A 27,952-nucleotide genomic window follows, 5' to 3' on the forward strand; every position below is an offset into this window, starting at 1 on the left:
AGGATGATGGCGGATGGGCGGAGCGACGCCGCAGGAGCGACAAGCGCAGAGAGATAAACCCACTCTGAAACCATAGGAAAACAGTGAAAACCACCGCTTCGCTTTCTCGCAGCATTGTTTATACCCAATTGCTTCATCGAGGAGAGGGTAAGTTGTTATATAATCGACGCGGTTTGCATTTTAGCGGTAGCTGCAGCACGGCCCCTTGTGTGTGTTTTAGCGTGACTCGTTTGTGTCTCAGTTTGTCGAGCTATGTTTTGCTAATGTGTTGCAGCTGAGCGGGGGAGTGTGCCCACGGGCTGCTGTGGACATTTAACACTACTTCGGCATTGTATTTCTATATTTTCACTGCAGTTTAATGACTTAAATCCTCCGCTCCCTCGGTTTCCCGGTGCGGATAATGAGTAACAGCCGAGGGGGGCCACACCAATTTGTGCCCGGTGTGTTTCTTGCCCCATGTACCGTTAGCTAGCTACCTGAGCAGGCCTGTGGTGGCATTATTTTTTGCATCTCACATGCGTACAGACCCCGTGGCCCTTTTTATTATGGACTCTTGTTGTGGGAAATGGCGTGTAGAGAGGAGAGGCAGGGAGACTTTTCGTTTATCTTTGCGGAGATGGAGCAGCTTCCTGTCCGAGGTCATGCTGCTCCACGTCCTGCACAATAACACCGATGCACATTCATCTTTACCTCGTAAACTGGCTTTGACACTGAAGACCAGAAAAGAGCAAGGCCTGCTTGCATGGGATCAGATGGCAATCTCAATGAACCCTGTCAAAATCAGTTAAGTTAACATCCATTCAATGCACACACACACACACACACACACACAATGTTAGACTGCAGTAGTATAACCATTTTTGACATGTAAACCATGCACAGCCTATGTTATTTGAATTGTGTTGTCACACACAGTTAATTAGGAATAGTTTCATAGGAGCTTCGAGCCTCTCAAGTGTGATGACTTGCTGCCCTTTTTTTGTTTCAGATTACTGTAAATGGATTAGTTTTCATCCTGTGCTCTTGGAGTGTGTGACGGCCATTTTCTAACTATTTTATTCATTATAAAAAACAAAAAAACATCCATACTAGAGAATATTTATTTCCTTACCTAATTGTTCAGTTATAACAGATCCAGCAGATCCAGTATAATGTTTTTGATGATTGAAAGTGCTTCTTCACAATATTAATTTTAAGATGCAACCTCTACACCTTAACCACTAAGCTGTAGCCAAAGTGAAGCCCCTTCCCCCTCTGACTGTATGCGGATTAGCAAAGTCAAACTGCCACGATGAACTGCCTGCGAGTGTGTTAAGGCATGCTAACTCCCTGGATTTGGTAATTCTCCTAGAATGAGTGAATCTCCCAGAGGACGGCGCTTAACTCTGTCAGTCTGGCTCCAGTCGACACCCTCGATACACACACACACACACACACACACACACACACACCACACTACTACACACTCTACTGTAGATAGAGCGCTCCATGTTTGTTTTACTCCCACTCCCCACGCCCTCGACTGCAGTGCAGCTGAAAATGTGTTCCTGGTTTCAGCTCCACGCTCTCTGTATTTCACTATTTCCTTCCTTCCTCCTCGTATGTGATCACCTTACAGAGTCCGATTCGCCTTTCGCTCGTGCCACGCGGGTCGCCACAGATCATGTCAGCGTGTGCAGCTACATCCCGGTCACACAAGCCGCGAGCAAAATGCTACACAGATGTACATATGGCAGAACGGGCCAGTGTGTGAGACTAGGGGAAACTACAGGGAAGGTTGTGTTGTTACAGACGACCAGTCTCCCACCACTCTGTCCCATGTTCCATGTGACAACCAGTTAAATATTGACTTGTATTCACGCAGTAAGACAACAGAACATGTTATCTGGCTAAGGCAGTTAACGACAAATAATAGCAGAGTTTCCCAGTGTAGTTGTCATTGGAACCATTTATTCCTCTATACTTATAACTTTATTTCACACCAGCATGGTCCAGAATAATTATGCATCTGTTGGCTAACTTCATTATGATAATAACTGGTAATTCATGCACATAGCAAGATAAAATGAGAAGTGTCTATGCTAGCATCAGTTGACAAATCAACCATATCTGTAGACTGCACTGTGCCTCCATAGCAGGTGCTGGTTCATTCGACACTGAAAAGGAATTGAAACTCCAGGCGCATCCTTAATATGAATAGCGCGGTATCACTTAAATTTTAGTTGGGACAAATAAACTTAATAAAGTCATGGCTCGTCATTTTGTTCTCGCTAAAGTACATTGTTGGAAAAATGACTTTACAGGCACTTGTGGTGGATTAAATATGTGCTAAATTGCTCGAATGTCTCACACTTGGCTTTATTTATTTATTTATTTATTTATTTTTTTAAATCTGTGAATACAAAACCATGTTTCTTGCCATGTTCGCTATAAGTGGTTACACGCATTGGCAACATTCCTCCACGTATGCTAAATATGGCCTAGTGGACAAGACAAGACCAAACTAGGAGCAGTGCTAAAATGACACCTAACGCTTCCCCACTGCTCGCACCAGTTGCTATTGGAGTCTTCAGCCCCAGTAATGACAGGCATCCGACTCAGGGAAATAAAGAGGTCTTGTTTGAGTGCTTCACTTGAATGTCTGATAACTGCTTGAAACCCCCACTGTACGCGGACGCACACAAACCAAAACTCTTAAAGAAACACAAGTAGCCGTTTGAGGCTTTTCTTTTAACGCACATAATGATCTTTTTTTGTGGCGATCACTCGCTTGGCATATTTTTGGACGGAACAAAATGGATCTTTCAGTCGCGCTGAATGGGGCTTTTAGTGCAAGCTTCCGCCGCTTACAATGGAAATTATGATAATGCTGAAATATTTGCTAATACAAGAAGCAGTTTAGAGTTTTATGAAAAGCCTGGTGCTTGAGTTCATTAAGTGTCTCTACTGTGTTTTTTCTGTCCATCACTGGCTTCACAAAGCCTCTGCAGAGAATGGAAACATCTGTGTTGGGTGGTGTCACAGGAAGTTCAAAACATCTGTTATCTAGGGAAAATGTGTCACTTGTTTAGTGCAACAGCACCAAGTTAATGTTACATATGTCTGTTGTGTCAGTGGGAAATAACTTATGTGGATACACTTTGTGGGAGTGTTTTGTCTGAAAATGAAATGCTTATTTATGTTAGATTACATTTCAGATTATCAGTTTTAATAATGAGAAAATACATTAAAACCATCCCAAAGATGCTCAAGTTACTAGAATAGGGTGGACAGACATTTTAAAAGTGTGAGATAAGAACTCTTGTCATCAGCCAGATGTTTTGCCTGTAGCAGGTTTCTTAGCTTCTTTCATGGCTTGGGTTAATGCAGTCACTGTATTTGCTGTAAGAGTGAACAGAGATGGTTATTTAAAATGTATGATCAGTGAAGACCTTTAAATGACCATCTCACAAATTCCTTTTTTTTCCAAAGCCTAACCTTGGCATTGATTAGAACAGATAGTACAGCTCTTCTGACCAAATACTGACTGTTCTGGTAGTTGTGAAATCCCCAACATTTTCAGGGAGGTACGTGAGTTGCAGCTTTGGACACACCCAAGTTTCCATTTAGTAAGTATTGGCACTTCCCAATACAGATCTTCTAATGGGTGTGAATCTGTCTTTAGGAAGACAGGCCATCACAAGATGCTCCATTCATACCACTATTGATTATTTTCTATACATTGACGCTTGGCAGGACTTACTAATGAGCCCTTATCCAGTTGTTAAAAGAGAGGGAAAGCCAGGTGGTTTAAAGAGGTTTTCCTTTTTGTAATTATCTCTGTCTCTAGTAGTGGGCACTAACATAACCAGTGGCTTAAACCTTGTTGTGTCCTTGTCTGTCATTTTTGAGAAAAGAAACAACAACGGACTTGAAAGACCACACGCTAACTGCGATGCTAATCCCTAGCATTTCTAGTGCATTCACAAGTTTTAAGCAGATTGTTTCTGCCCATTACACATATACATTTATATACATTTATTTTGACAGCCAACTCTAAGTGGGTGGAAGCAAAGCAAAGCGTCACAGCATGTAGCTTCTGGCTCCTAACTAACCTGCCGGTCGTCTCGTGTTTTTATGTGGAGTTGTTAGGTTAATGTGAGTATGAAGAGTGACCTTCTGCTACAGGATACTACAGATATCCCTAGATAAAATGTAGAAGAGCAGTCTGCACTGATGCTTAATGGCATCTCTTTTGGTTAACACCTTGAGAGAAAATGTAATACGTAATAGTTTGTAATCTTAATTTGAAATAAGAGCATGCCATTTTTTATTTAATTCAGTGTATATTGCATTAATTCACACTTGTGACACACGGCCTCTGAATATGATTCCCAGTCACAGGGACGTGTTTTGAACTCGCGTATAATGGGTAACACATGAAGCTGTGCGCCTCCGCTCGTGACACTGACTGACTTGCACTGTGATGTTGGCCTACAGCGGTTATTACATAACGGTAATCTTTAAAGGCTGTCCCGTGTTTCCATAGCAATGCGTTTGGTTTCCATAGCGATTGCACTCTCAACAGTGGAGTGGAGGCTAGCTGAGCTGCCTGCACCTACATTTCTGAGGAGAGATGAGAATAAGGTGTCTAGTGGGGGGGAAAAAAAACCCACTATGCTGAACTTCCTCCACCTACAGCAACTGTTATTGCTTCACTATCCATAAGAAATAAACATTGTCAGGATATGATCATTTGTTTTTGCTTGAAAGGTTCATGCTGGCGGAGCGTCTTATTATTTCCCAGCTGGAGGGATTCAGCCTGACATGGCAGAGTGTAGCGGGGGATTGGTTTACTCAAGCAAATGCTTTGTTAAAAAATGGAAGTGTAAGAGACCCGATTTAATACCGTTGGTGTTTTTTTTGTTGATTCACAAAATGATATGTATTCCCTTTGAGCTTTCCTGTTTTTGTTTACGGTGGCATGAATGTGTCCGCAATACTTAACTCAGCCTGCATTTGCAGGTGTTTGCAGATCTTGTTGTATTAAATACTGCAGAGTTGGAGGTAAATTTAGTATTCAGATTAATTCTAAATTAATTCTTGGGGTCTTGGTGAAATCTAAAGCTCAGGTGGATAAAGTGTTTCTGTTTCTTTAGCAAAGGCTAAAGACTTATGAACTGTATGTTCTCAATTCATTTACTGCGACATGTCAACACAGAAGCACACAGTGTCCTTGTGTGGTGTATTGTAACTCAATCAGAGACATCAGTGAAAGTGCTGACAACTCTGTCTTTACCGCTCAGATGGATGTCTGAACAAATATATTGTCCTCGCCGCACAAAAGATCTGTAGGACGAACTGCGCCCGGCAGCGAACGCAGCCTGTGGCTTGTCAACAAGACGAAAAGTGAATAAGATCTGACTGGCGGTCTGGAAGCATTATGGCCTGCCTGTAAACCAGGCCGACATGCGTCAGTCCATGAAGAACTGCAGACACTGCAGTGTTGTTAAGTAGCTTTGGTATTAGTTGGACTCCAGAGCTCGCCATGTAAATTCAGTAAAATGTTTGTGCAGTGTGACTTTAAGGGGCATTTTGTGTATTTTCTTGTGGTAGGCTCGGGTGGGAGTTTTTACTCAGAGAAACTGGGACTCTCTCTCTCTAATGACGGATTTGGCACCGGATCTAATTGCTGATCTGCCTATTATTCCTCTGTCAATAACCAGTGTCCTAATCACACGAGTGGGACAGAACAACCGTTCCTTCCTGAATGATTGCAGAGGGAATATCCAGCTCGCTTTTTTTGTCACGTTCTTTCATTTCTGAGTTGCGATTTAAGTTGACATCTACTCATGACGAAAGAAACGCGGCAAAGAGGCGACGGGAAAGTGAAGATCATGAGGGAGTTTAGTTTTAAGAAATCAGGTGTGAATGTGTCGTTCTCGGCACCGGCTGCCTCGTCTTTGGAAAGAGTTCGGAGTTTCTTTGCACGCGGAAGGCGTAAGATTCATTTCATTTCATGTTTTTCCTCAATGTTTCAAGTAGATCGATGTTGAAATTTCAACATCCAGTCCATTGCTGCATTTAGTAACTATCTAGTGACCCATGGCTAGCTCTTGTAATTAAATCGGTTATGATCAGTCTTTGCAATATTGTTTGGTGTCCCACATGACAACTTAGGCTGTAAATAAACTCAGGTATAACAAGTAAAAATCGGACAAACTAGTGCTGCTAAAAGCTAAAGTCGCAGAAACTGCTACTCAGAATCTGCATTTGCTGCTTTAAAGCACACGTTTAGATGTAGTTAAGAGCCTTTAATTATTGTAGGAATGCCTTTTTTTATCTTATTTAGGTCCTATTTAATAAACGAGATAGTACTTAGACAAAGTCCGTCCTAACAGTGTCTATGTTTTGGGGTTTTTTTTGTTTATTTTATTGTGCGTGACAAATTAAGGCGCTAAATCCTGTCTACAGTTTACCCTGGCATCCTGAAGACTTTCATGTTTAGCCCTTTTTGTTGTGTCTAATCACTTTTTGGAGCGCCCATCAATAATGCTGTGAAAGTCCCATTTTGCTCCATTAGATGTGTTTTATGAAGTAAAAATGGACAAAGTGCTGATGGCCCAGAATTAGCCAAACAGCATGCGAACACAAAAGCTCTAATGAAAGCAGGTGGCCTGAGATTTGTGAACATGTTGGTTCAGTCGTTGTGGAAAATCTCAGAAGTCCAATAAAAGCGGACAGAAACAGAGAGAGGGTCTGTCAGCTCGCAGTGTGATGCTGGATGCTTTGGGTCCAGTCTGCAGTTGTCATGGTAGTTTTGGTTGAACTGTTGCATTGATGCGGACTAATGGGCTGCATCAGTCTCCACCCATTACCCATGCATACTTGCACACACATTTCCCTATGTACGTTTCTCTACAAGTCTCTCTGCGGCCTTCAAAGTCAGAGGTTGAGGATACTCTGCGAGGATGAACAGTCTCCTCTTGTCTGTCACAGCCCGTTGGATCGACATGTGTCTATTGGAAATCTGCCTTCTAATCGCTTTCCAAATCCCTTGCTGCCAGTTAATAATTACAACATGACACAACTACAAATACTTTCATCTTTTTGTTTTAAATAGCAAGAATAATAGGAAAAAAAAAAAGACCCATGCTTTTATTTTATTTTCCCACAGCTGCTCACAGCTGACTGTGGTGTTATGATTCCAGGAAACACACTGTGGAAATCAATGAACACCACTCTGAGCCGGGGGAGGGACTGGGCAGGAAGTAGGGGAGTGTGTGATTTGCTTTCCGGGCTAATAATTGGCAATCCTCATTTCCTCATTTACAGAAAGAAACTTTCTCCACGTCTGTCTGTCAGCGTCTAAATGTCACTTCACTTTAGAGAATTTTATTTTATTAGTTAATGATTAAATTGCCCCGACAAACTTTTTCAAAAAAAGACAGTGGCTAACTAATGTTGTATGCATTGTTTAATTTTTAATTTAATACATTTAATTTTTTTTTATTTTATTTTCACTTAATTCTTCATGTCAGTCCTTCAAACTTAAATTTCATCACAGACAAAGCTAAAGAATGTCAATCATTTTAATTTTATACACATTTGCAGCTTATTTCTCTTCTCTCACCTTGAAACAAACAGCTTCTCATCCATTCAGGCAAATAAGATATCCCCGATTATCGTTCTAAAACACATGCAAAGTCACCATAAAAATACCATTATGGTTCATACCAAACGTTGTATGTTTACTTTTAGGCAAAAGTTCGTTGTCTGTTTAAACAAATGCGATTGTGATTGTGACCTGTCACGTGTGTCGTTTCTACAGGAGGCCAGCCCAGGATGAACGGCGAGTCAGGTGCCGGAGTGGTGACGGCCCCGCCTCCCACCACAGCCCCCCACAAGGAGCGGTACTTCGACCGCGTTGACGAGAGCAGCCCAGAGTACCAGAGGGAGAGAAACATGGCGCCTGACCTGCGACAGGACTTCAACATGATGGAGCAGAGGAAGAGGGTCTCCATGATACTACAGAGCCCGGTCAGTGGATCTGGAATCCTTATGTCCATGTATTCATGAAGAGGGTATGCAGTGATGTCACAGCCTGGGGCCACGCCCCCCTGAGTGGCATAAACATGGTGAAATGTATCAAGACCGGGAAAAATGTGGATTATCAGATCAAATTAGGTATATTTGGTCTTGACAATGATCCATTAGAACAGGTATGAATTTGGTTAAGTGGACTAAGTTAGTTTTGGTTCATTTGAGTCAAGATAAATGTAGCTAAATGAAAGATGCTAATGCTTAGAGCTTTACTGAGAAGTAACGTTCAATACTGTAGCGTCTGACAGGATGTTAAAAGGATGATGAGGAGTGATCGCAAATATTCAGTCTATTGTTTTATTGTTATTTGTAAATACACTAAAACATCTACAAACTTACCTGACAGCCCTCCAGAACCTAACTTAACAAGTAACTTAAGGTATGACTTAATCAAAAGCAGCATAAATTAACTGGATTCCAGTTATTTCTACTAATGCAGTCAGATATATCTGTAAAAATATATCTCTTATCTCTATTGCCACAACTTACAGATGTGAATATGCTGCTTTAAAGTGAGCAGCCTTCTCAACATCACATGATGGGTCCAGTTTATTCCCCATCAACAGTGTGATTGTGACCAACTAGGACAGAGAACAGCACTGTTCTCGAAACATTTATCCGTGAAAAACACTGATGTATCTGAGCAGGGCCTGAATGCATGGGTTATGTCTGTGTTGAGGTCTTACATTCTTCATATTACAAAACTTCACTGTATAATAACACATATTTCTTGTCTTTCATCCCTCTTTCGATGACTGGCAGGCATTTTGCGATGAGCTAGAGACGATGATCCAGGATCAGCTGAAGAAGGGGAAGACGCCCACGAGCCTGTTGGCCCTGCAGCAGATCGCAGACTTCATGACCACCAGCATGCCTTCCATGTACCCCGCTGCACCACAAGGAGGCATGGCGGCGCTCAACATGAGTAAGCAAAGAGGAGAATGAGTGTGCGCGACTTTTTGACCTCGGCCCTGCTATGCCTGCCCTCACAATGAGCAATGCAGCGCGCGTCGGAGATAATTTCAGGACAAAGAGTCGAGTCGGATTTCAGCCGGCGTAACCTCATCTAATTGTTATAATGAATAACCAGATTTCTTTACTGCCACTATTCTTCTTCAACCTCTTCACTGAATGTTAACACTGTCTTTCTGTGTGACCCCATCTCTTCCTGCCAGGCCTGGGGATGGTGACTCCTGTCAACGATCTGCGTGGCTCAGACTCTATTTCTTACGACAAGGGCGAGAAGCTGCTGCGCTGCAAGCTGGCCGCCTTTTATCGGCTCGCTGATCTCTTCGGCTGGTCTGAGCTCATCTATAATCACCTCACAGTAAGATTATTATTTGTAATTAATAAACCATTATGAGCTGGTTTTGTTGTCTGGACATTCAGTTACTGTACAATTCAAAATGAGGCTTTTAGAATATTAATAATTAATAATGTATACACTTTTAATAGCAAACTTTTGGACCTGGGATTCTTATGGATGTTACTTACTGTAGACATGTACCTTCCACCTAGACCAGACCAGCCACCCCCACCCCTTGGCAATGACCCTCCTTGGTACATTTCTTTATACATTTCCAGCAGGATGCAGCCAGACACAAACACATAAATACAAAGAAAAAAAATTAAGGAACAACTCAAAACAACATGAAGAACAGCAGAAGGTGTTGACCCCGCCTCCAAATTCACTATATCTAGATAGAATATTAGGAAGGTGGTCATAATATTATGGTGTACTTTTAATTCATTACAAGTTTTGGCAAATATTCAACTAATTTTATACATTTCTGATTCTTTCTTCATGACTCCCGTTAGTGTCGTCCTGCAGCTTTTGTCTATTGATCATAATAATGTCCTATAACGTCACCGTCTCTTGTCTTCATAGGTCAGGGTGAACTCAGACCAGGAGCGCTTCCTTATTGTCCCCTTTGGCCTCCTCTACAGTGAAGTCACTGCCTCCAGCCTGGTAAGAATTCTTCTTGTTTTTGGAGACAGTGTGTCTGAACAAGCCTTTTTTTTTTTTTATTGCAGATCATAGCAGTATAAAACAGACAAAGCAATCATTAATTTTCAGGTTTTATAACAAAGAGGGGAGTGTAATTGGCAATAACAATTAGATAAATCTTTGCACATTAAGCGTGATCTCACAACTAAAGAAAATGTGAGCTTGTGCTGGATGGAAGAGGCTTTAATATGGCCGACATGGCCTCATGCCGTCTTTGTTCCCCCTCCAGGTAAAGATAAACCTTCAAGGTGAGATCGTGGACCGGGGCAGCACCAACCTCGGAGTCAACCAGGCCGGCTTCACTCTCCACTCCGCCATCTACGCTTCACGGCCCGACGTCAAGTGTATTGTACATATACACACATCTGCAGGTGCTGCGGTAAGAGAGAGAGAGAGTTGTACACAGTTATTTATCTCAATGCAGATTTATGCTGGTTATTCATGTGTTGACACTATTTGGTTTCAGGTGTCCGCTATGAAATGTGGTCTGTTACCCATCTCACCTGAGGCGCTGTCCCTGGGTGAAATAGCCTATCACGACTACCACGGCATTTTGGTAGACGAGGAAGAAACTACTCTAATACAGAGGAACCTCGGGCCCAAGAGCAAGGTAACGTTAATGTCTTGTGTGTTCCTTAAAAACAAAAACGTGAAACATTGCTTCTGGAGCTGACTTGAGAAAAATGTTGTTTTTCCTCTTTCCCAGGTGCTCATCCTGAGAAACCACGGCTTGGTGTCAGTAGGTGAAACCGTGGAGGAGGCTTTCTATTACATCCACAATCTGGTCACCGCCTGTGAGATCCAGGTAGGACACAAACTGAGATTTATAAACGATGCTAAGCACTGATCTTTGCCAAATCGTCTTAAAGCCCCCACTGTCCTTCACCTGCAGCCTTACTGGCTTCACCTTTCTATTTGAACATGTATGGGTGGTGCCACTGGTGTTGACTAATTAGTAGAACATCCGTAACTCTATCTATTAAACTTTAAACATTCTCTATTTGCTTTCTCTGTAGTATGATGTATAAACCCCTATGTTTTTTTAGGCTTTATATGCTTGTCTTCATTTTTTTGTAACTATTACCGTTGTCCCATGTCTTTTTCACATCTCTATATCTATCTCTATGTCCATCTTTCTTCATGTTGATGTCTGTGTGTTGGATGTTCGTGTCTCTGTGCACTTTTTTTTTTGTCTGTCTGTGGTTTGTCTATTTGTATACCCTCTTAACGTGTTCCAGGTGCGAACGCTGGCCAGCGCTGGAGGGCCTGACAATCTGGTGATGCTGGACCCGGCAAAATACAAGTCACGCCCGCGGGTCCCTGAGCCAGCTGGCGACGGGTCCTCCACACATCCCAAGTGGCTCATTGGGGAGCAGGAGTTTGAAGCTCTCATGAGAATGCTCGACAACTTGGTAAGCACGGAGGGAGAGGATAACTTTCACAGCGTGGAATTACATCACCCTCTTTCTAACTTTGCTCCGTGTCTTCCTGTGTCCCAGGGCTACAGAACGGGCTATCCTTACCGCTGCCCGGCACTGAGAGACAAAGGTAAAAAGTACAGTGACGCGGAGAGCGCTTCCTCCGCCCACGGTGGTTATTCATACGGGGAGGACAGTGACTCTGGCGCTCGCTCCCCGCTGAAGCACAGCTTCCAGCGCGGCCAGCGCGACAAGACCCGTTGGCTCAATGCCAGCGGCCGGCCCGACGAGCCCTACGAGGACGGGCCCGACGGCAGCAGCCCCAAGTCGAAGCCTAAGGTGTGGACGAACATAACACACGATCACGTCAAACCCTTGCTGCAGTCTCTCTCGTCCGGTGTCTGCGTGCCAAGCTGTATAACCAACTGCTTGGTCTGTGCCTACCTTATTGTTCATAGTATAGATTTTACAGCTACCTTGTTGGTGGAAACGGGTAGTTGGTCGGCATCCTGAGGGCCCGGGGACAAAGCGAGGGGATAAAAAAAAAAAAACTAGGATACAATCTGAACCTGCACTTTTATAATCGTCTTTTCTTCAGCTTTTGCAGAACTACTTGTGGCAGTATAACTTTCCTTTTCACCACTTTCAGCCGCGTTTTGGCTCAGTCACGCTGTATTTGCAGACGTCCTTCTAACCCACCTTCCCAACGCAGTCGACCCCGCTTGTGTCTCAGCTGTAATTACTCTCCCTTCCTGTGTATCCTCCTAGTCCCCTAATGCTTCACGATGCCGGGCCAGCTGCCCAGAGCATGCCCCACTGCATGTGTAGTAGTGAAATGCATTGTTGGTGTTGATGTTTTTCCCAGAGGAGCGAGCAGCAGGGGTGTGGCATGAGTCCTCAAGTAGGCAGGTGAATGTGGCAAGACAAGGTGATTTAGCCGCTAACCACCGGATTACTCACCACCACTCAACACACACGTAGTCGTTTCTCTGCATCTTGGTGTTGGCTAATTTTATTGCTTAAAAGACGAGTAAGGCAAAAATAAACAAACATTTGTTGAGATCTGAGGCTATATTAACCAAAACCGCACAAGTGTGACTGCTTTGTGAACTTCTCACACTTTGTATTGATTAGACATGTCATTAGACAAAAGAGGAAGGTGGCATGTCTCTGAGAATAACGCTAGACGAATTAAAAATAATGAGGCTATGAAACAAAACATGTATTGCAGAAGAGTTGTACAGCCTGCTTTTATGATTTCTCTCAAACTCTTGCAACTGCTCACAGTTGTGCATCTGTGTTACCGCTATTATTTATGTCCGCTTTTAATTTGAATACCTCGAGGCTTGCATGATTGGATTTGTTTGAAGAAAAAAAAAACAAACAGCAATTTGACCTGACTTGTGAATCAATTATCTCCTGTTGGGAAAGTAGGAAATGTTGTGTTGTGAGACTCTTTCTCAGTGAGTATATCGTGTTTACATGTTCCCATCTCATACTCAACCAACCCAGCGCCGGCTATTTCCATCCAGAACCCCTTCCTCATCTAGCCCCCGGTTTGGCTGCTAACCAGCCAAGCTCGGAGTAAACACAGGAATGAAGTCATGAGCTTCCGCTTTCCACTGCGAGTTACATCTTTAGTTCAAAAAGGTTGATGAAGTCATTTTTGCATGAAGATTTGATTTCTCTATTCACCTGCCGCTCATCAAGTTTGGCGCAAGATTCGAGTGCCGACTTTTCTCCTTCAGTCATGCTGAGCATTACCAGGTTTACAAAAAAACATTTTCTTCTTGTAAAGCACAGCGAGTATTTCTTCACATTGAGGGGAACGCGCTATTAAGCAAGACAATGAAAGGTTTCTTCCTCTGCAGAGGAGAGATTCTTTAGTTTGTAGTCCTGTGACTATTGCTTTTTATTTTTTTGTCCCAACATGGGCGAGTCCTCGGTGTTGTTTCTCTCTTATCTCTGTCGTCCTTGTTGTTGTGTATCAGCCTGGAAAGTGACTTTGGTGATGCCAGCTCACCCCTCACTGCCACTCTCGCTTCGTAAGCCAGTCTCATCGTCTCAGTCACCCACCCAGCCATCTCTCACTTCTCCCCCCCACCTCTCGCCACTCCTCACTTCTCCCCCCTCCCTTACCCCTTTACCTTTTTCTTTTTTTTTTCTCATCATGTGATGTTTTTTTAGTTGATCTTCAGTGTGCTCCTCCTGAAGGTTTTTAATTGAATGATATATCAATGATGATGACAGAAGGTATTCAGTTAGGATTTAGTCATGTTGTCTGAACCTGTCAACATTAACGAGGTCCTTTAATCCGTCTCAGAGTATCATCGCCACTAGTCCCCTCAAAAGCAAGTAGCTTCACTCGTCTGAAGAACGTTAAAACATCGCTACTGTTTTTTTCTTCGTTGAAAATCAGACATTTAACACGTGGGTTTCTCACAGCCTGGACCAGAATTATCTAAGAGTTTCTATAACTGACCAACTCACCTAAATTAAGTTAAAGAATTTGTCACAGAATCCACCCTTCAGATGTTTTGAGTTAAATAAAACTGATTCAAGTGATTTAACACGTCGCCGTGTAGGCACCGGCCATTTCTTGAAATGAAAGTAAAAATAAGATCCTTCATAAACTGCAAAATCCAAAGACATTCTTTATTTAAAGGATTTATTCTCTTATCAATTAGATATTTGTGAGGAATTATTGAAGGAAAAAAATGCCATCTTCTTAGGTTTATGAATAAGTATCGTTAGACCAAATCTCGGACGTATTTTCCTAAATGTGCCTCATCATCATTGGTTCACGTATTTTACCTTTTTTTATTTTTTACAGTAATGTTTTTTTTTACACTCATCCTACTTTGTATATTTCAGTTAAGCATGATTCCTGTATTGTGAAGCCTGCATAGTATTACGTCTACATATAATTTTGTGCTTGGGATTTCATGCATTTCTCTCCGGTCGGAGGCGTTTTATTCATGTTTTTTATTTGGTGTTTGCAGTGGACAAAGGAAGAAGGGCTCCGGCAGGCTGCTGTAGCCAATCAGTTCATCCCGCTGAACACCAACCCAAAGGAAGTCCTGGAAATGAGGAATAAGGTATCGCAGCATTCTTCTTTTCAAGGGTTCAGCTGGTTCCCTGTGGTCTGTGTTTCTAGTGTAATGTTTTATGCAGACTGTGCTTTGAATAAGATTCACTTACCGTCCCTTTTGATGATTAAAATGTTTCTGTTTTGTAGATCCGAGAGCAGAACCTGCAGGACATAAAGACAGCAGGGCCCCAGTCTCAGGTTCTGTGTGCCAGCGTCATGGGTGAACGTACCTTCATCCAGGTCAGTCTGTGAACGCGACACTTGTTTACCTCATCGCTACACCTATCCACACCTGGACATGAGTATATATATATATATTTCATTCTTAAGGAATGTGTTTATGTTGGTCTCTTCAACTGAGATCACCCAATTACAACAATGTCTCCTCTCGTATATTCAGTCCAGGTATGGAGTCGTCCCATAAAGATGCTGCAATGTGTGAATATTGTATGAAATAGTCCCGGACACTGAGCTTTAATAAAACCAGCTACATTATAATCTGATCTGACACCAGTTTCTGACAAAATAACCAGTAATAACAGAAACAAATACATGTCCTCCATGTTGTTTATCAGAGCATGGTGTGGCTTTGTAACTGTGACATTATTCTTTGACCACAGAGATTGTCAGTGTTGCAGGTGAGTAGTATGTTGGAGAGGTAAACTCACTCTGCTCTCCAAAAAACTGCCAGATCAGGCCGCTGTGTCCATATTCATACATTGTACTGTCTTTTTTTTAATTTATTCATTTATTTATTTATTTTTTTGGGTTTGCATTTTCTTTCGGGTAGTTCAGAGTCCCGGCTGCTACCTGTAAGAGCATTCGCAAGCTTTTGGTTCCTCCAAGTGATAAACAAAAGCCCCGTTAGAGTGTGTGTTCTTCTGCGCATGTCGTCTGTTGAGAAGAACAAATGCAAAACACAGAACGTGCTTAAAATGTTTCTGTTTGCATGGCACATCCTTCCTTCACCAAAGAGCTCATAGATTACAGTCTATTGAAAAGTTTTAGAGCTTACTAAAACTTCCCCCGGTGCATCAGTAGGACGACCACAGGAGGCGCTGATGAGCTGTCGTTGAATATCAGATTCTATATAGCACCCTCCCGTATGAATCGTTTGCCTCTACAGCGCATGCTCCCGGCTGCTCCATCACCGCCACGCTTCCCATGACTCCACAGCCTCTTTCAAGAAGTGTCTCTCTTTGCATGCACTTTGTGTGTGTTTGTATGTTGTGTACGAATGCAGAGGTGGAAAGCAAGTAAGCACAAAGAGCGCTGTGAAAGAATTTGATCGCAGCTGCTAGGGATGTCTCGATCCGATCTTAAATAAACAAGATTATATATAAATTATACTGTCTATTCTAGAAATGGACTGGTCGACTCAATAAACTACATTTCACACCTTTACGCTGCCTCAAGGAAAGTTTTCTCTTCTTTTAAACACATCGTTCAGTGTTTATTGTTGGTTTGGAGCAGCCCTTTCCTGAGTGTACTCTGCGTGTTATGTTGCGGTTTTCTTTGGTCGTCAGTCAGACAGCAATTTCTAAAGTTCTTCCAAACAGCAGACATGTTTATTCACACGGTTTTCATTCCTCTGGTTCCATTTTTGCCAGCTTTAACGCTAGCCAACCACCACTAAAACAGAAGAACGAGAAGTCGTCTTCTTCTTGATTTGGTTAAAAGAGTGGATAAACAAACAAGGAAAGCAAAACAACAAAAGCAAATATATGTATATACGTGTACATGCATATACAATGCATAAAGAAAACAAACTTTTACGTGTCCAAAAAGGAGTCGGCTGAAGTTAAAACTTATTTAATCCCACCTCCTCTCCATAAGCCACTATAATTCAATGACTTATCCTGCTTCCTTAGTAAATACAGTATACTTATAATAATTATTACTTATACATAAATGCTATTATTTCTCAATTCTATAAGCTTATTCCTATATTATCATACAATAATGCATCCCTGCACTTCATGAAAACCCTATTTTTATACAACTTTTTAAATTTATTCATGTTTAGACGTCCCTTCAGCTCCTCATTTAAACTGTTCCACAGTTTCACCCCACAATTTTTTACATGCCCTACTGATTTTGAAATTAAATAAACTATAATTTCCTTCCAAACAGACAGACCCCAAAAAAAAACTACAAATAAATAACTAAATAACTAACAGGCATGAGTGATTCTCGTTACCGATCCGTTCATTTAAAAAGTCCCTGGATCGACATCCCTAGCAGCTACTAAAGAAAAGACAGACAGTAACACAAAAAGCTCGTCACAGGCAGCAGTCTCACATCTGTTTGTTAATTGCTCACATAGTGGTACTTCAGCTGGAGCGAGATGTTGTTACTCTTTCCCCCTTTGTGTGTGAAAGGTGATGTGTTTGTGAATGTTTGCACACATTCACGGCTGCCTGACAGACTGCTAATTTGAATGTGCTGGTGTTGAAAAGCCCGGGTTGTGCCCCCACCCACCCCCACCTCACTGGGTTTACTATTGCAGGACGCCCCTCTGTCTGACTGTACAGACACTATTGATGGCCTCGATGTGTCCGAGGGGTCCTATAGTCCTGCTAAATCAATTAGAAAGGTACTTACTGCTCCGATCACAAATACTTTTCACCCGTACTTCACATCATCCTCCAGTCACTCCACTGAGCCTGCACATAGGGAAACTGATATTTGGCTCTGTGTAGATGACGTGCTACAGCGAGACCATGTTGTGTTTGGCCTAGTCATTCCTCTGTGTTTTAGTTGTGTTTTTTTCGCTAGCTATGACTCTTACTGCTGTGACTGTGCAGAATATGTTATACAATTCAGTAGTTTACGCTGTTTTTTTTTTGTCAATTTGAGGTTCAGATCCAGTGATGGTGGTCTTTCCTGCATGTGTGTGTGCTAAATATAAATAACTTACAGTAGGGATGGGCAATAACGATTAAACTCACAATAAAATATTCTCATTACAATCCATGTTTTTGACGGAATTTGTCACTATATTCTGTCTTTTCCAGTTACCACAGTCAATTAAGCTTCTTAACTGGGGTTTAAGTAGTGCTTATCATATGGAATGGACTTATTTATTTATTTATTTATGATTTACCAGAGGATGTGGCTGCTTTCTCTTGATGCATTTGCCGGCTCTCGTCGTACTCCTTCCTTCCTGGAATAGATTTGTTGTGTTGCTGTCCTTAGCCATCATCTTTTTCCTTTTGCAAACCTTGCATATGGGACACGTTTGTTCCACATGTTATTGATATGAAGCCTCGTTTAGCCGTTAGCCACAGGTGAGCTACGGCTGCGAGTTTGTCGTGCGTGTCTACGTCATCAACTTGCTCCACCGCCTCATTGTTTTTAGCGGTTAATCTTGAACAGTAAGTTTTAGCCCATTCCTAACTTACAGTAACGTGTTTTGGCTTTAGATGTGTGGTTACTGTTAATGCACAAACGTCGTTAATGTTTCCTTCACTCTGACTATAATCTGTGTTGTGCTGTTGCTTGGATTGCTTCTCACACCCATCAGGGATTTACTGTATCAAAGCTACAGTATGAAAAGTATTTTCTCTTCTCATGAATGAATTTATTCTGTTTATATTAGAACACAGCCACAGCTCTTACTAGTGTTCTCAAATTTTACTCTTTTATTAACATTTCTGCTAGTGTCGCTTAGGAATCATGTGACTGGCTTCCTGCTCATCTGATATCAGACTGCAGTTTGTTTCCAACCGCTGCCAGATTTTTATGTGTGAAATATTCTGGGCAGTTCACAGCAAGTTGAATCTCCGCCTTCCCTCTGTGTGTCCTAAAGGGCGAGCTAGTGACCGCGTCCAAGGCCATTATCGAAAAGGAGTACCAGCCCAAGGTTATAGTCAGCAAGCAGGGCCCCAACCCCTTCACCAAACTGACCGACCAGGAGCTGGAGGAGTACCGCAAGGAGGTGGAGCAGAAACAGAAAGGAGCTGACGGTACATACATTTGAATGTTCTGTGTGAGATTATTGATGGAGCAAGAGCTAAAGAAAATATTATTATATACTGTAACAACCATACTTTATTTCAGCATTGAGACATAGAACTGACTTGTTTTTATTTTCTAGTCTGTTTTGACAATGAGTTCTCAATGATTTTCCCAAGGTAAAACTGTAGAGTAGAATAGAACAGAATTCTCTTTATTGTCATTATACAGTGTACAACAAGACTGGAGAGCTTCTCCTTTTCAGTGCAAAAAAACCTGAGTGTATATACAAAATGTATTGAAAATATTGAAAATATACAGAGTATATATACAGGGTATGCACTGACGTCACTTCTGCCTGGGGCCACACCTTGACTGAGGATCAAAAACAACAAGACTGGGGGAAAAATGTGGATTATCAGATCAAATTAAGAACAATTGCACTCGACAATGATCCATATTAACTAGTTTGGATTTGGTGGATTAGCCTCATTAGTTTAAGTTGGTTCTAGTTAATTTTATTATGATAAATGTAGCTAAATAAAAGATGCTAACACTAAGAGCTTTACTGAGAAGTAACGTTATTCATGTAATACTGTAGCATCTGACCGAACATTAGGACGACGATGAGTGATCACAAATATTCAGTTTATTGTTTTATTGTTATTTATTGTTGGAACTGAAATAGTTACTGTCGGGCGCAACTACGCCAAAACAACATCCACAGATTTATCTGACAGCCGTCCAGAACATAACTTAAGGTATGACTTCATAAAAAAAAAAATAAAAAATACAGCATAAATGAATATTACCTGACACTAAATGAGAGCCACAACAACCGGTTTCGGTTTCTTCTAATGCAACGATCCATTTACTTCTCTTTTCGTTGGCAGTCGTAGATATCTGTAAAAATATATCTGCCTTCAAATCTGTTGCAGTCAATTGCACAACAGATCTTCTCCATTTTTTAAATTAGTTTTACAATTTAGATGCTATTAAAGCCTATGATTCAAACTAATGCTGCTAATCTCCGTGCTCAACTGTCACTTTTTGCTGTAACCATGGAGACTTCATCTAACTGTGACATCACGTGCATACCCTCTATAGCAGCATCAGTGTAGCTAAAGTCTTCCCACTTTGTAATAGTGTTACAGAGACAGCAGGGAGGTGTGTTGTGTGTTTCACGGTTTCCTCTTAATACAGACGTTTTAGGAACTATACTATTAAGCTGTAACATTATGATCTTTATTCAAAAACTTCAACAATGAAACTATTTCAAACAGTATTCCAGCAAAATGTCGCCAAGCCACATTAACTCCAGATTGGTCAAACTGTGATGTTATCTTTCCAAAAAAAACACACACACGCATGGATTCACAGTGCAGGGACGAGAAGATTGTAGGGAGGGATCAACCTCCAGCGTCCCCAGTCCAAAGCCTGAAACGATGCCCCGGGATCAGACCTCCGCGTCCACGTCTCTGTCCTCCACCGCCGGCTCACCGAGCTTAGAGAAACCCCACCCAACGTCCACCACGCCAGCCTCTGAGCACGGCTTTGCTTCCGCTCCCAGCCCGTCTGGTGGGACCGAGCCAGCTCAGAGCGGCCCAGGCTCTGCAGGAACAGTAGCAGATGATGTTTTTTCGACTGCAGACGAGGTTTTCTCAGCTCCGGATTCTCCGCATAAGGAGTTCCACTGTGCCGTGCTGCGGGCCCTCGTCAGTGAGCCGTCAGTGGTAAAGGCAGCTGAGGCAGGTCAGGCTCCAGGTACAGCAGATGAAGCAGAGTCTTGCCAATAAACTCTGGCCTTCCACTTCCCTCCTCCCTTACTCCGCCCTGGCCCGTCTTACTACATGCCACTGCACTGGGAGTCTGGGATTCCTCGCCCGCTGTGTCCTCTCCTTTTTCTGGGGGTTTGGAGTCTGCTTCCCTCCCTACCCACAGTTAAATCTGAAGCCTTTGCTTTATTATTGTTTACCTTTTGTCCCCTGTCTCTGATGTCTTGCGCTAAGGCATCAGAGTTCTGGCAGATCGGATACATTTCTGCAGTTTGATTGGACGAGGAGCTGAGCAGAGAGGATGTTTGGAGTAAAGCTCCATTTTGAGATTTAAACTCATCCCGTCTTTACGAACTCTCACTCCTTGTCATGACTTTTGGAGGATGGGGCGTCTGAGCTCAGTCATCCAATCAGAGTGTATCAAGTTCAAAATTCTCTTCCTGCTAACCTTGTTATATCTCTACTGGTGTCAGCTCTCCCCCTCCCCGTGTGCTTCTGACTAATTTCAATCAAGCCTAATGGATCAGATCCAAGTCTTTGGGATGGTTCAGGAGTGTTCTAGTGGGATCTGTTTACATGGGTTTGCAGTGATCTCCTGATTTAGGCTTCTCCCCTGGTTTGGTTCTTTGTGTTGCCTTCCTTTTCCTTGTGTTGCGGTGTTGGTGGTGTTAACGCAAAGTTCATCAGGCGGAAACTGAACGATTCCAACGCAGATTCACTTAATTATTCTTGCGTTTTATTTTGAAAGGTGTCATATGTTTCTTTGTTTTTGCTGATTTTCTTTTAGATCCAGAACAGCAAGTAGAGTCTGAAGAGGAGCCCAAAGCTCTGAAACCCATTTCCACGCCACCCAGCACCCCAGTCAGAGCAGAGGAAGGTACGTTAGCTCCACCCACTTGATTCACCTGGCCTCGTCATGCCTGGTTGCACCATGGGTTTCTCCAGCCCTCTGGCTGGGGGGGGGGGGGTCTCCAGGGTCTACAGAGGGATTCAGACGCTCCCGTCTCTATCCACCTGCCTGTCTGTCTTGGGGTTGTTGTTGCTGTTTTGCTCTTTAATAATACTACTACAAGTGTTGTGCTGTGTTTTCTGTAATAACAGGCCAAGAGGTTTTTGGTTATTTTATCACATTTATGTTGTGACCAACGCAATTCAGCAGCGACAGTCTGAAAAACGTCTGAAGGCTCATTGTCAGGAAAAAGTACTTATCTGTTAATGCGTAGGTCTTCAACAGGGGGTCTGCAGATGGGGTCGCAAAATCATTGGTTGATTAGACCTTTTTTATATATATTTTTTTAAAAATTTCCAACTGGAAAATTTTAATTTCTTTATTAAACGTTAACACGAATTGGCCCGCAATTGGCCAAGAACCTATTCAGTCCCCAGGTGAAATTCCAGACGCACCTTCAGTATTACGACCACCCTATAATTGTATTATTTGAATAGTTTAATATTGAATGCGAAATGATAATAATAATGTTTATTTGTAAATAGCAGTAGGATAACTTGATATAGAACACATATAGTTTGGGGTCCTTGGCCTGAAAAACGTTGAATGGACCCTAATGTAGACCAGTAAATGCACAATGAGCAGTTTCTGCCACTAGGGGCCGCCCTATCTGAACTATTTAAAAAGTCAAAAAAAAAGTGAAATACTGACATAACTCAGGTAAAATAATTTTTACTCATGAGGTGATGTATTATTTTATTCGTGTTAGGTTTTAGTAATTTCAGTGTAGTAAAATATCTGTCAGTAACTTAATGTAAAGTAATTACAAGCGTACTATAAGCGTGCTACCGGTACAGCTGCTGTAGCTAACGATACTTGGCAAATTTAATTGTGAGGCACCCTGTTGCTGTTATAGTTGGTCTTACAGTTGTACTGAAACGTTATAGAAACTAAAAGCGATACTATTCCATCAACAAAAGTTAAATGCGCCAATATGAAATGAATGAAATTATTTCAGTATTTCACCCATTATGTAACAAAATATATAACCACGTTGGTCAGTCAATTTTGGCCTGCTTATTGCATTGCAATATTAATTATTATACCTTTTTTTTTGTTTGTTTTCCCTCTTGGCCTTTATTACTATTGGATTACACCTACGTCAGCAGTTTCATTCATGATGATATGTAAAATCAGGAAGTTAGAATACCTTTTATTACATTTTTAATAAATTTGAGGTAGCTTTGATAGCAGGTGTAATCTAATACCAGAAATGTTGTAATATAACATGTCTCTCAGTACAGTATCTCCTCTCCCCCTTCACTTCCATTCTCCATCTTTTTGGGGTCTACTAAGAATGGTTCCCAATCATTCTTCTTAAAAAAAAAAAAAGAAAGAAAGAAAAGATCTTCTGGTGTTTTTTTTTTTTTCCCCTTCTTTCACTTTTTTTTAATTTAACTCGGTGCCTGTGGTTTGACCTGCATAGACATTTGTTTCTACTTGTGCTTTTTCTTCTTTGTGGCTGCGATTACAATCAGGAGATGGAAATACAAAAGAGTACCTGTTGCCATAGTAAGTATGTACAGTTCCACCTCCTCACCACCCGTCCTAATTACCCGTCACCCCCCTCTCCGTCCCCGTCCACGTCTGTGTTTGATCATTTACCCGTTTTCTTTGCATGGCTTCAGTAGCAGAGATGTTCCGTTGTGTGAACTAACCCGTTTGGGATTTGTGACTGTTCTCTAAACTCCTTTTCTTTCTCTGGGTTGTTGGGGGTTATTCCAGAGCTCCTCTCTCTCTGTTACGTTATTTGATTCAAGTCACCGTTTTTAGTTTCAGTATTTAAACGGCCATAGCAAAAAAAAGCAATAAATGGTTTCATACATTTTCTTTAATTCCCTTAGGAAGTAAAATTTAACGCAATCAAGTCCCATTTAGCGGAAAAGTGACGCTATAAAAGAAAGTGGAGGACGTTCCTGAAGTAAACCTCACAACCTACTAAATGTTTTACATTAGATAACCTCTTTCCTTCCTGCCGATTACTCACTGTCTAATTAACCAACCTCTTGCACATGAGCACATTTCCTATAAATGTTTTTGTGACAACGTATTTCTGTGTCATTGAAATGTCGCGGGTAATGTTTTTGAACATGTGTTGTTTGTCTTGCAGACGAGTCCTTTACCAGGTACATATTTGCGTGTGGCTTTCCTACCAAACTGGCTGCTGTTGGTTTAGCTTAACATGGGGTTGAGGCCCGAAGCTTCGCTGTGTGGTGCTTAGTCTCCATTTTATCTGTCTGTGCTGTTCGGCCTCATCTCTGTCATCACAGAAATGAGTGAAAATGAAGACTGATGCGTGGTGTTTTTCCAGGTCTTGTATGGCGCTAGTCTCTGTCGCATGTGAGCGATAATAAAAATTAACGTAGCTGGAGCTGTGTTGCGGCTGAGTGCTCGCTCTGAGCTTGTGTTGGATTTTTGCACAAATCTGTCTCTGCTGAGAGTGTTCTGATTTATTACCTGTTCGTCTAAGATGAGATGGTGACCTGGTTCTGTGAAACCAAAGCCTGACACAGTATAAATGCGTTGCAGTGTATTCTTAGGGCCAAGCCGGTGATCTGACATTTTCTGCTGCGTCCAGCACCTCTTGTCGCAGACTTTTCAGCTGATTCATCACGTTGAGTCTGCAACAAAATGAGTCTGTAAGAGAAAGTGCAGGAGAAGAAAGACGTTAACAACAGTTGGCCTTAATTGCTGGTAGTTCTTTGATGTACCCACATAGATATGCAAACAATTGATGATGCGTTTCCTGATAGCATGACCATGGGATTTTGGGGAATTTTCCATTTAAAAAAACAAAAAAAACCAAAACAAAAAAAAACAAAACAGGAACAACTGTAATTAGATTCTGTGCTCCCAGCATCTGGATTAAAGTCAATTACATGCACAGCTTAACTATACTTGAAATTCCACTGCCTGAATGTGGCCCGCAGTTTACATGCAGCGGAGAAAGGCCTAACTTGCAGGAACATGTCCTCCTCCTCCACACTAGGTGGCGATATGTGTCTTTTCAGCGTATTAATACGGCCCCTTTCTGGTTGAACTATTACGTCATATAATAAACAAAAGTCGTTCATGCAGCACACAGGTATTTGAAACAACAACCAGATGGATAATAGTTAAGCTTTTTAATATCATATATTATATAATGTTCAAATAAGATGCGCGCTGTCCCTCAGACGGTTCTTTTACCGACTCTGTTTACCTTCTTCTTCTGCAACCGGCTTTATTAGACGTTTTTGTTCTGGGGTCATGTTGTCTAGTTAAAAGTCCGATTGAGTGTATACATGTCGGAGAAAATCAATTTCCCAATTTCAGTTGGAGTAACGTGTTTACATGCACTAGTTGTTAGAGTCAGATTAAGGCAATAATTCATTTTTTTTTCCACCTGCATGTAAACGTACTGATTTTTAATCCTGTACTCACCGCTTAAGATGCCTCAGCCATGGATGCGGTGGGATGCAAACCCATGACCCCTCGGTCCCAAAGCTGAGTCACTAACCACTTTTCCACAGCTCCGTGGCTCCTGTTAATAATTCAGGATGAATGCTACCTTCAAATGGCACTCATGAGCTTCACTCGCGTGGTAGAGTCAGCAGATTGACGGGAAACACTGATGCATCTGAGGCATCAGTTCAACAGCTGTGTATTTGAAGGTTGAGCCATAGAAAATACTATAACTTAATGACAGTATAAACTCTGAACTGTCGGAAAACTTCCTCCTTTGATGTCCTTTAACACTAGAGGCAGGCGTCACATAGCCTTTTTCTCAAGAACACGGTCAACTAGCTCCCATTTGAAGGCAGTATTGTTGCTGGTTGCAGGCTGCTCCAGTCTTGAATGAACTGACCTGTATGGCCTCCTCTGACGAATGTCATTAACTCAAATTTGCGGTGTTGTTGTATTTGTTGTTGGTTTCTCTTCCAAAACCTTGTTTTATGTAGACTTTCATTTGTGTTCTGTTCTGTTCCTCTTTCGTTCTGTCTTGTTTGTACACAGGGTACAAATGAGCAAGGGAACTGCGCTCATTAAGATTTCCCTGTTTAAATGAAGGTAAAACTAAAGCGCTGAGCACCCGCTAGGAACTGTCAAAACAGATTTGAGGAGAGGTGGCAGCTTATGTGAGAGGCATATTATTATATTTTTAACGTAATGCTCTTTTTGGCTTCTAGCGAGAAAGTTGCCAGGTTGTGTACTCCAAGGCTTTCTGCTTATATATAAATGGACACTGTGTGGGCTTGTTGAGAGAAGTGTGGATGCTTCTTTTGAGAAAATGACGCTGGATTTGACGACGTACCCAGTGGCTGAATCGTAGTAGCCTCATTTTAACTTAGCAGTCCACACCCACCACTGTGTAACCTGAGGTCATTAACTCTGTCCACCCTCCTCCTTCCAGAGTCCTTACCAGAACAAACCTTTAAGGATGACAGCGACGCAGCCACCCTGAGACAGACCCTTCCAGATTTAACACCAGACGACCCCTCCGACGCTCCAGCACTTCCTGCCGAAGACTCCACCTCTGCCCCTGCTGCCGCCGCCGCCGCCACCGCTGACGTCGCCGCTGCTGCCGCAGACACGGCCGAGGGGGAGGAACCCGCTGACGCTGGCGACCAGGAGGGCGACGAGTCCCCCAGCAAATCACCCTCCAAAAAGAAAAAGAAGTTCCGCACTCCTTCCTTCCTCAAGAAAAACAAAAAAAAGACAGAGTCCTAGTTCGGTGAACGTTGGATCGGTCCTCAAGGCTGGCTTCTCCTTTTCTTTTCATTTCTGCTTCTCGTCCGCTACCATCGCACCCGTCGAACGAGCCACAGTTACACACGCAGTTCTGCTTTTGTTTTGCTTTTTTTTTGTTGTTGTTTTTGATATTATTTGTCGCTGGCTTATTAACCTATTTTTCCTCGTTAGCGCGTGCCAATTTTGTATACAATGTAAAAAAAAAAAAAAAAAAAATGATTGCATTAAGGTTTTTAATTATTCAGGGCTTTTAGTTGTGAGCGAGTGATGCATTCTGTCTTGTCCACTCCATCCAAGCTTTGATGCATGTCTGCAACTACAGGCCCACACAACTGATGTGAGGTTTTAGGACTTTATCCCTTATTATTATTATTTTTTATTTTTTTTTTAGAGTAATACTTAATCATTGTAACCACTAGAATGTATTGGGATTGTATCAAAATATGTCAAAGTGTCTTTAAAAAAAAAAAAAAACGAAACTGCAGCCTCTCGTATGAAATGGTAAACTCTGACTGAGAACTACAAATAGCATATTCCTGAACTTGTGCGCCCATTTAATTACTCGTTGGCAGGCTGTGACAGTTGGGATACGTCGGTAATGCAATATTTTTTAATTAAATTACTCAATCACATTCACATCTGGGTGTTTGTTCACATTTTTTTTTTTTTTTTTTTTTGTTTTAACTCCAAATTCAGTCAGATGTGTTGTAAACAGCTCTAGGTCTTTGTATAGAAGTTTGGTTTTGTATTTTACAAAATAATTCAGTGAAAATGTCCATTAGAGGTGCTGCAAACATGCAGAGCGTGAGTCACCCGTGGAAGCGTGAGCAGTAATGTGCTCGTTGTTTCAAGGGTTGATGTAATGTAAATGCTAACGGCTATAAGCCTTTAGCATAAAAGGAATGTGTAAATTCTTCTTTTTATTTTTCATTTTATTGTATAATTATTTGAGGTTGGCGCTGTTACGTATTTACCCCCTTTGATTTGTGGTCATCTCTGTGAAACCGGCTGCAACGCTACACCTCGTGTGAGACTCCCATGTTTTTGTTTTTGTGATCTTCTCGCGCTCTTTCTCACAGTTGTAGAGCCGACTGAGCCGTGAAACACTTGCTGTGAGGAAGCACTGTGAACCTCTTTCATAAACCACTGTTTGGGATCTCACGCCACACCGTGCATTTAGAAAGCAGACCGTGACCGTAGAGGTTAGTTAGGCGAACACGCGAACGACGACGTCGCTGTCAGCGAAGCCGTGTGATCAATCGTGGACCCTCAGCTTGTTCTTTCCTGTGTAAAACTCCCGTCTGAGCAACTTCTTTCCAGTTACAGTTAAAATACAATTTACACTGGACAAGCAGTTTTACTTATGTCACTGTAATCAATAAATTGTGCTTGAGATTGCAGGGCACTAACCTGAGAACATTATCATGCTTTGCTTGACGTGTGTGCATCCTTGTTTTAACAAAAGGTTAGTCATCTTATCTGAGTAAACCTTCGATCACTACACGTGGTTTACCGACAGTGCTACATATAAGCTGAAAACTCCTGAAGGACTGCATGTGACTAGTGCATAGAGTGTATACTGGCCTATAAATGACTGTAACCACCCTGTTATATTTGAGTTCTATTTTAGCTGAAGTGTGCCGATTACAATACTAAACTCCTCTTAGTCATGTTTCTTTTTAAAGTCTCACATCTTATGCCGATTTGTATCCTCTGTCTGAACTACTTCCAGTTTCATCGTTACACCTCCTTACGTAACCGTCTTCAGACTTCACCTCTCTGTTCTAATGGTCCTGTCTCTTTTACAACCATGAATAAAAACACTACCTTGAATATCAGCATTGTGTGGTTGAAGTTATTTAAAGAAAACTTAATTAACTC

The 27,952-nt window shown here is 42.0% G+C and overlaps 1 protein-coding gene across 18 annotated transcripts; it reads left to right on the plus strand.

Annotated features, from left to right (window-relative positions):
• add1 (adducin 1 (alpha)) lies at positions 1-27,909 on the plus strand. Of its 18 annotated transcripts, none has more exons than XM_047569312.1 (19): positions 5,744-5,979; positions 7,811-8,019; positions 8,845-9,007; positions 9,258-9,409; positions 9,971-10,051; positions 10,320-10,469; positions 10,557-10,700; positions 10,797-10,895; positions 11,329-11,502; positions 11,590-11,940; positions 14,511-14,606; positions 14,747-14,839; positions 17,109-17,195; positions 18,411-18,567; positions 19,937-20,320; positions 21,119-21,208; positions 23,451-23,466; positions 25,337-25,390; positions 25,734-25,875. In XM_047569312.1, exons 1-18 carry the CDS (start codon positions 5,832-5,834, stop codon positions 25,386-25,388), a joined length of 2,646 nt encoding a protein of 881 aa, XP_047425268.1. In that variant the 5' UTR covers positions 5,744-5,831; the 3' UTR covers positions 25,389-25,390; positions 25,734-25,875. The 18 variants fall into 18 exon arrangements, with proteins under 18 accessions (XP_047425266.1, XP_047425268.1, XP_047425271.1 ...); XM_047569315.1 differs by lacking the exon at positions 25,337-25,390 and adding an exon at positions 22,819-22,852 and having other exon boundaries at positions 5,745-5,979; positions 25,734-25,850; XM_047569313.1 differs by lacking the exon at positions 25,337-25,390 and having other exon boundaries at positions 5,745-5,979; positions 25,734-25,910.
• Positions 27,910-27,952: the final 43 nt, after the last annotated feature.

Source organism: Mugil cephalus, chromosome 19 (genome assembly GCF_022458985.1).
Source record: "Mugil cephalus isolate CIBA_MC_2020 chromosome 19, CIBA_Mcephalus_1.1, whole genome shotgun sequence".
NCBI classification, from domain to species: domain Eukaryota; kingdom Metazoa; phylum Chordata; class Actinopteri; order Mugiliformes; family Mugilidae; genus Mugil; species Mugil cephalus.

Bases quoted from the DNA above. Each gene is read 5' to 3' on its own strand.
- add1 (XM_047569306.1), top strand. From the start codon at position 5,832: ATGACGAAAGAAACGCGGCAAAGAGGCGACGGGAAAGTGAAGATCATG. The intron at 9,410-9,970 runs GTAAGATTATTA...TTGTCTTCATAG, and splicing joins TCATCTATAATCACCTCACA to GTCAGGGTGAACTCAGACCA. The intron at 18,568-19,936 runs GTACATACATTT...ATGGATTCACAG, and splicing joins GAAACAGAAAGGAGCTGACG to TGCAGGGACGAGAAGATTGT.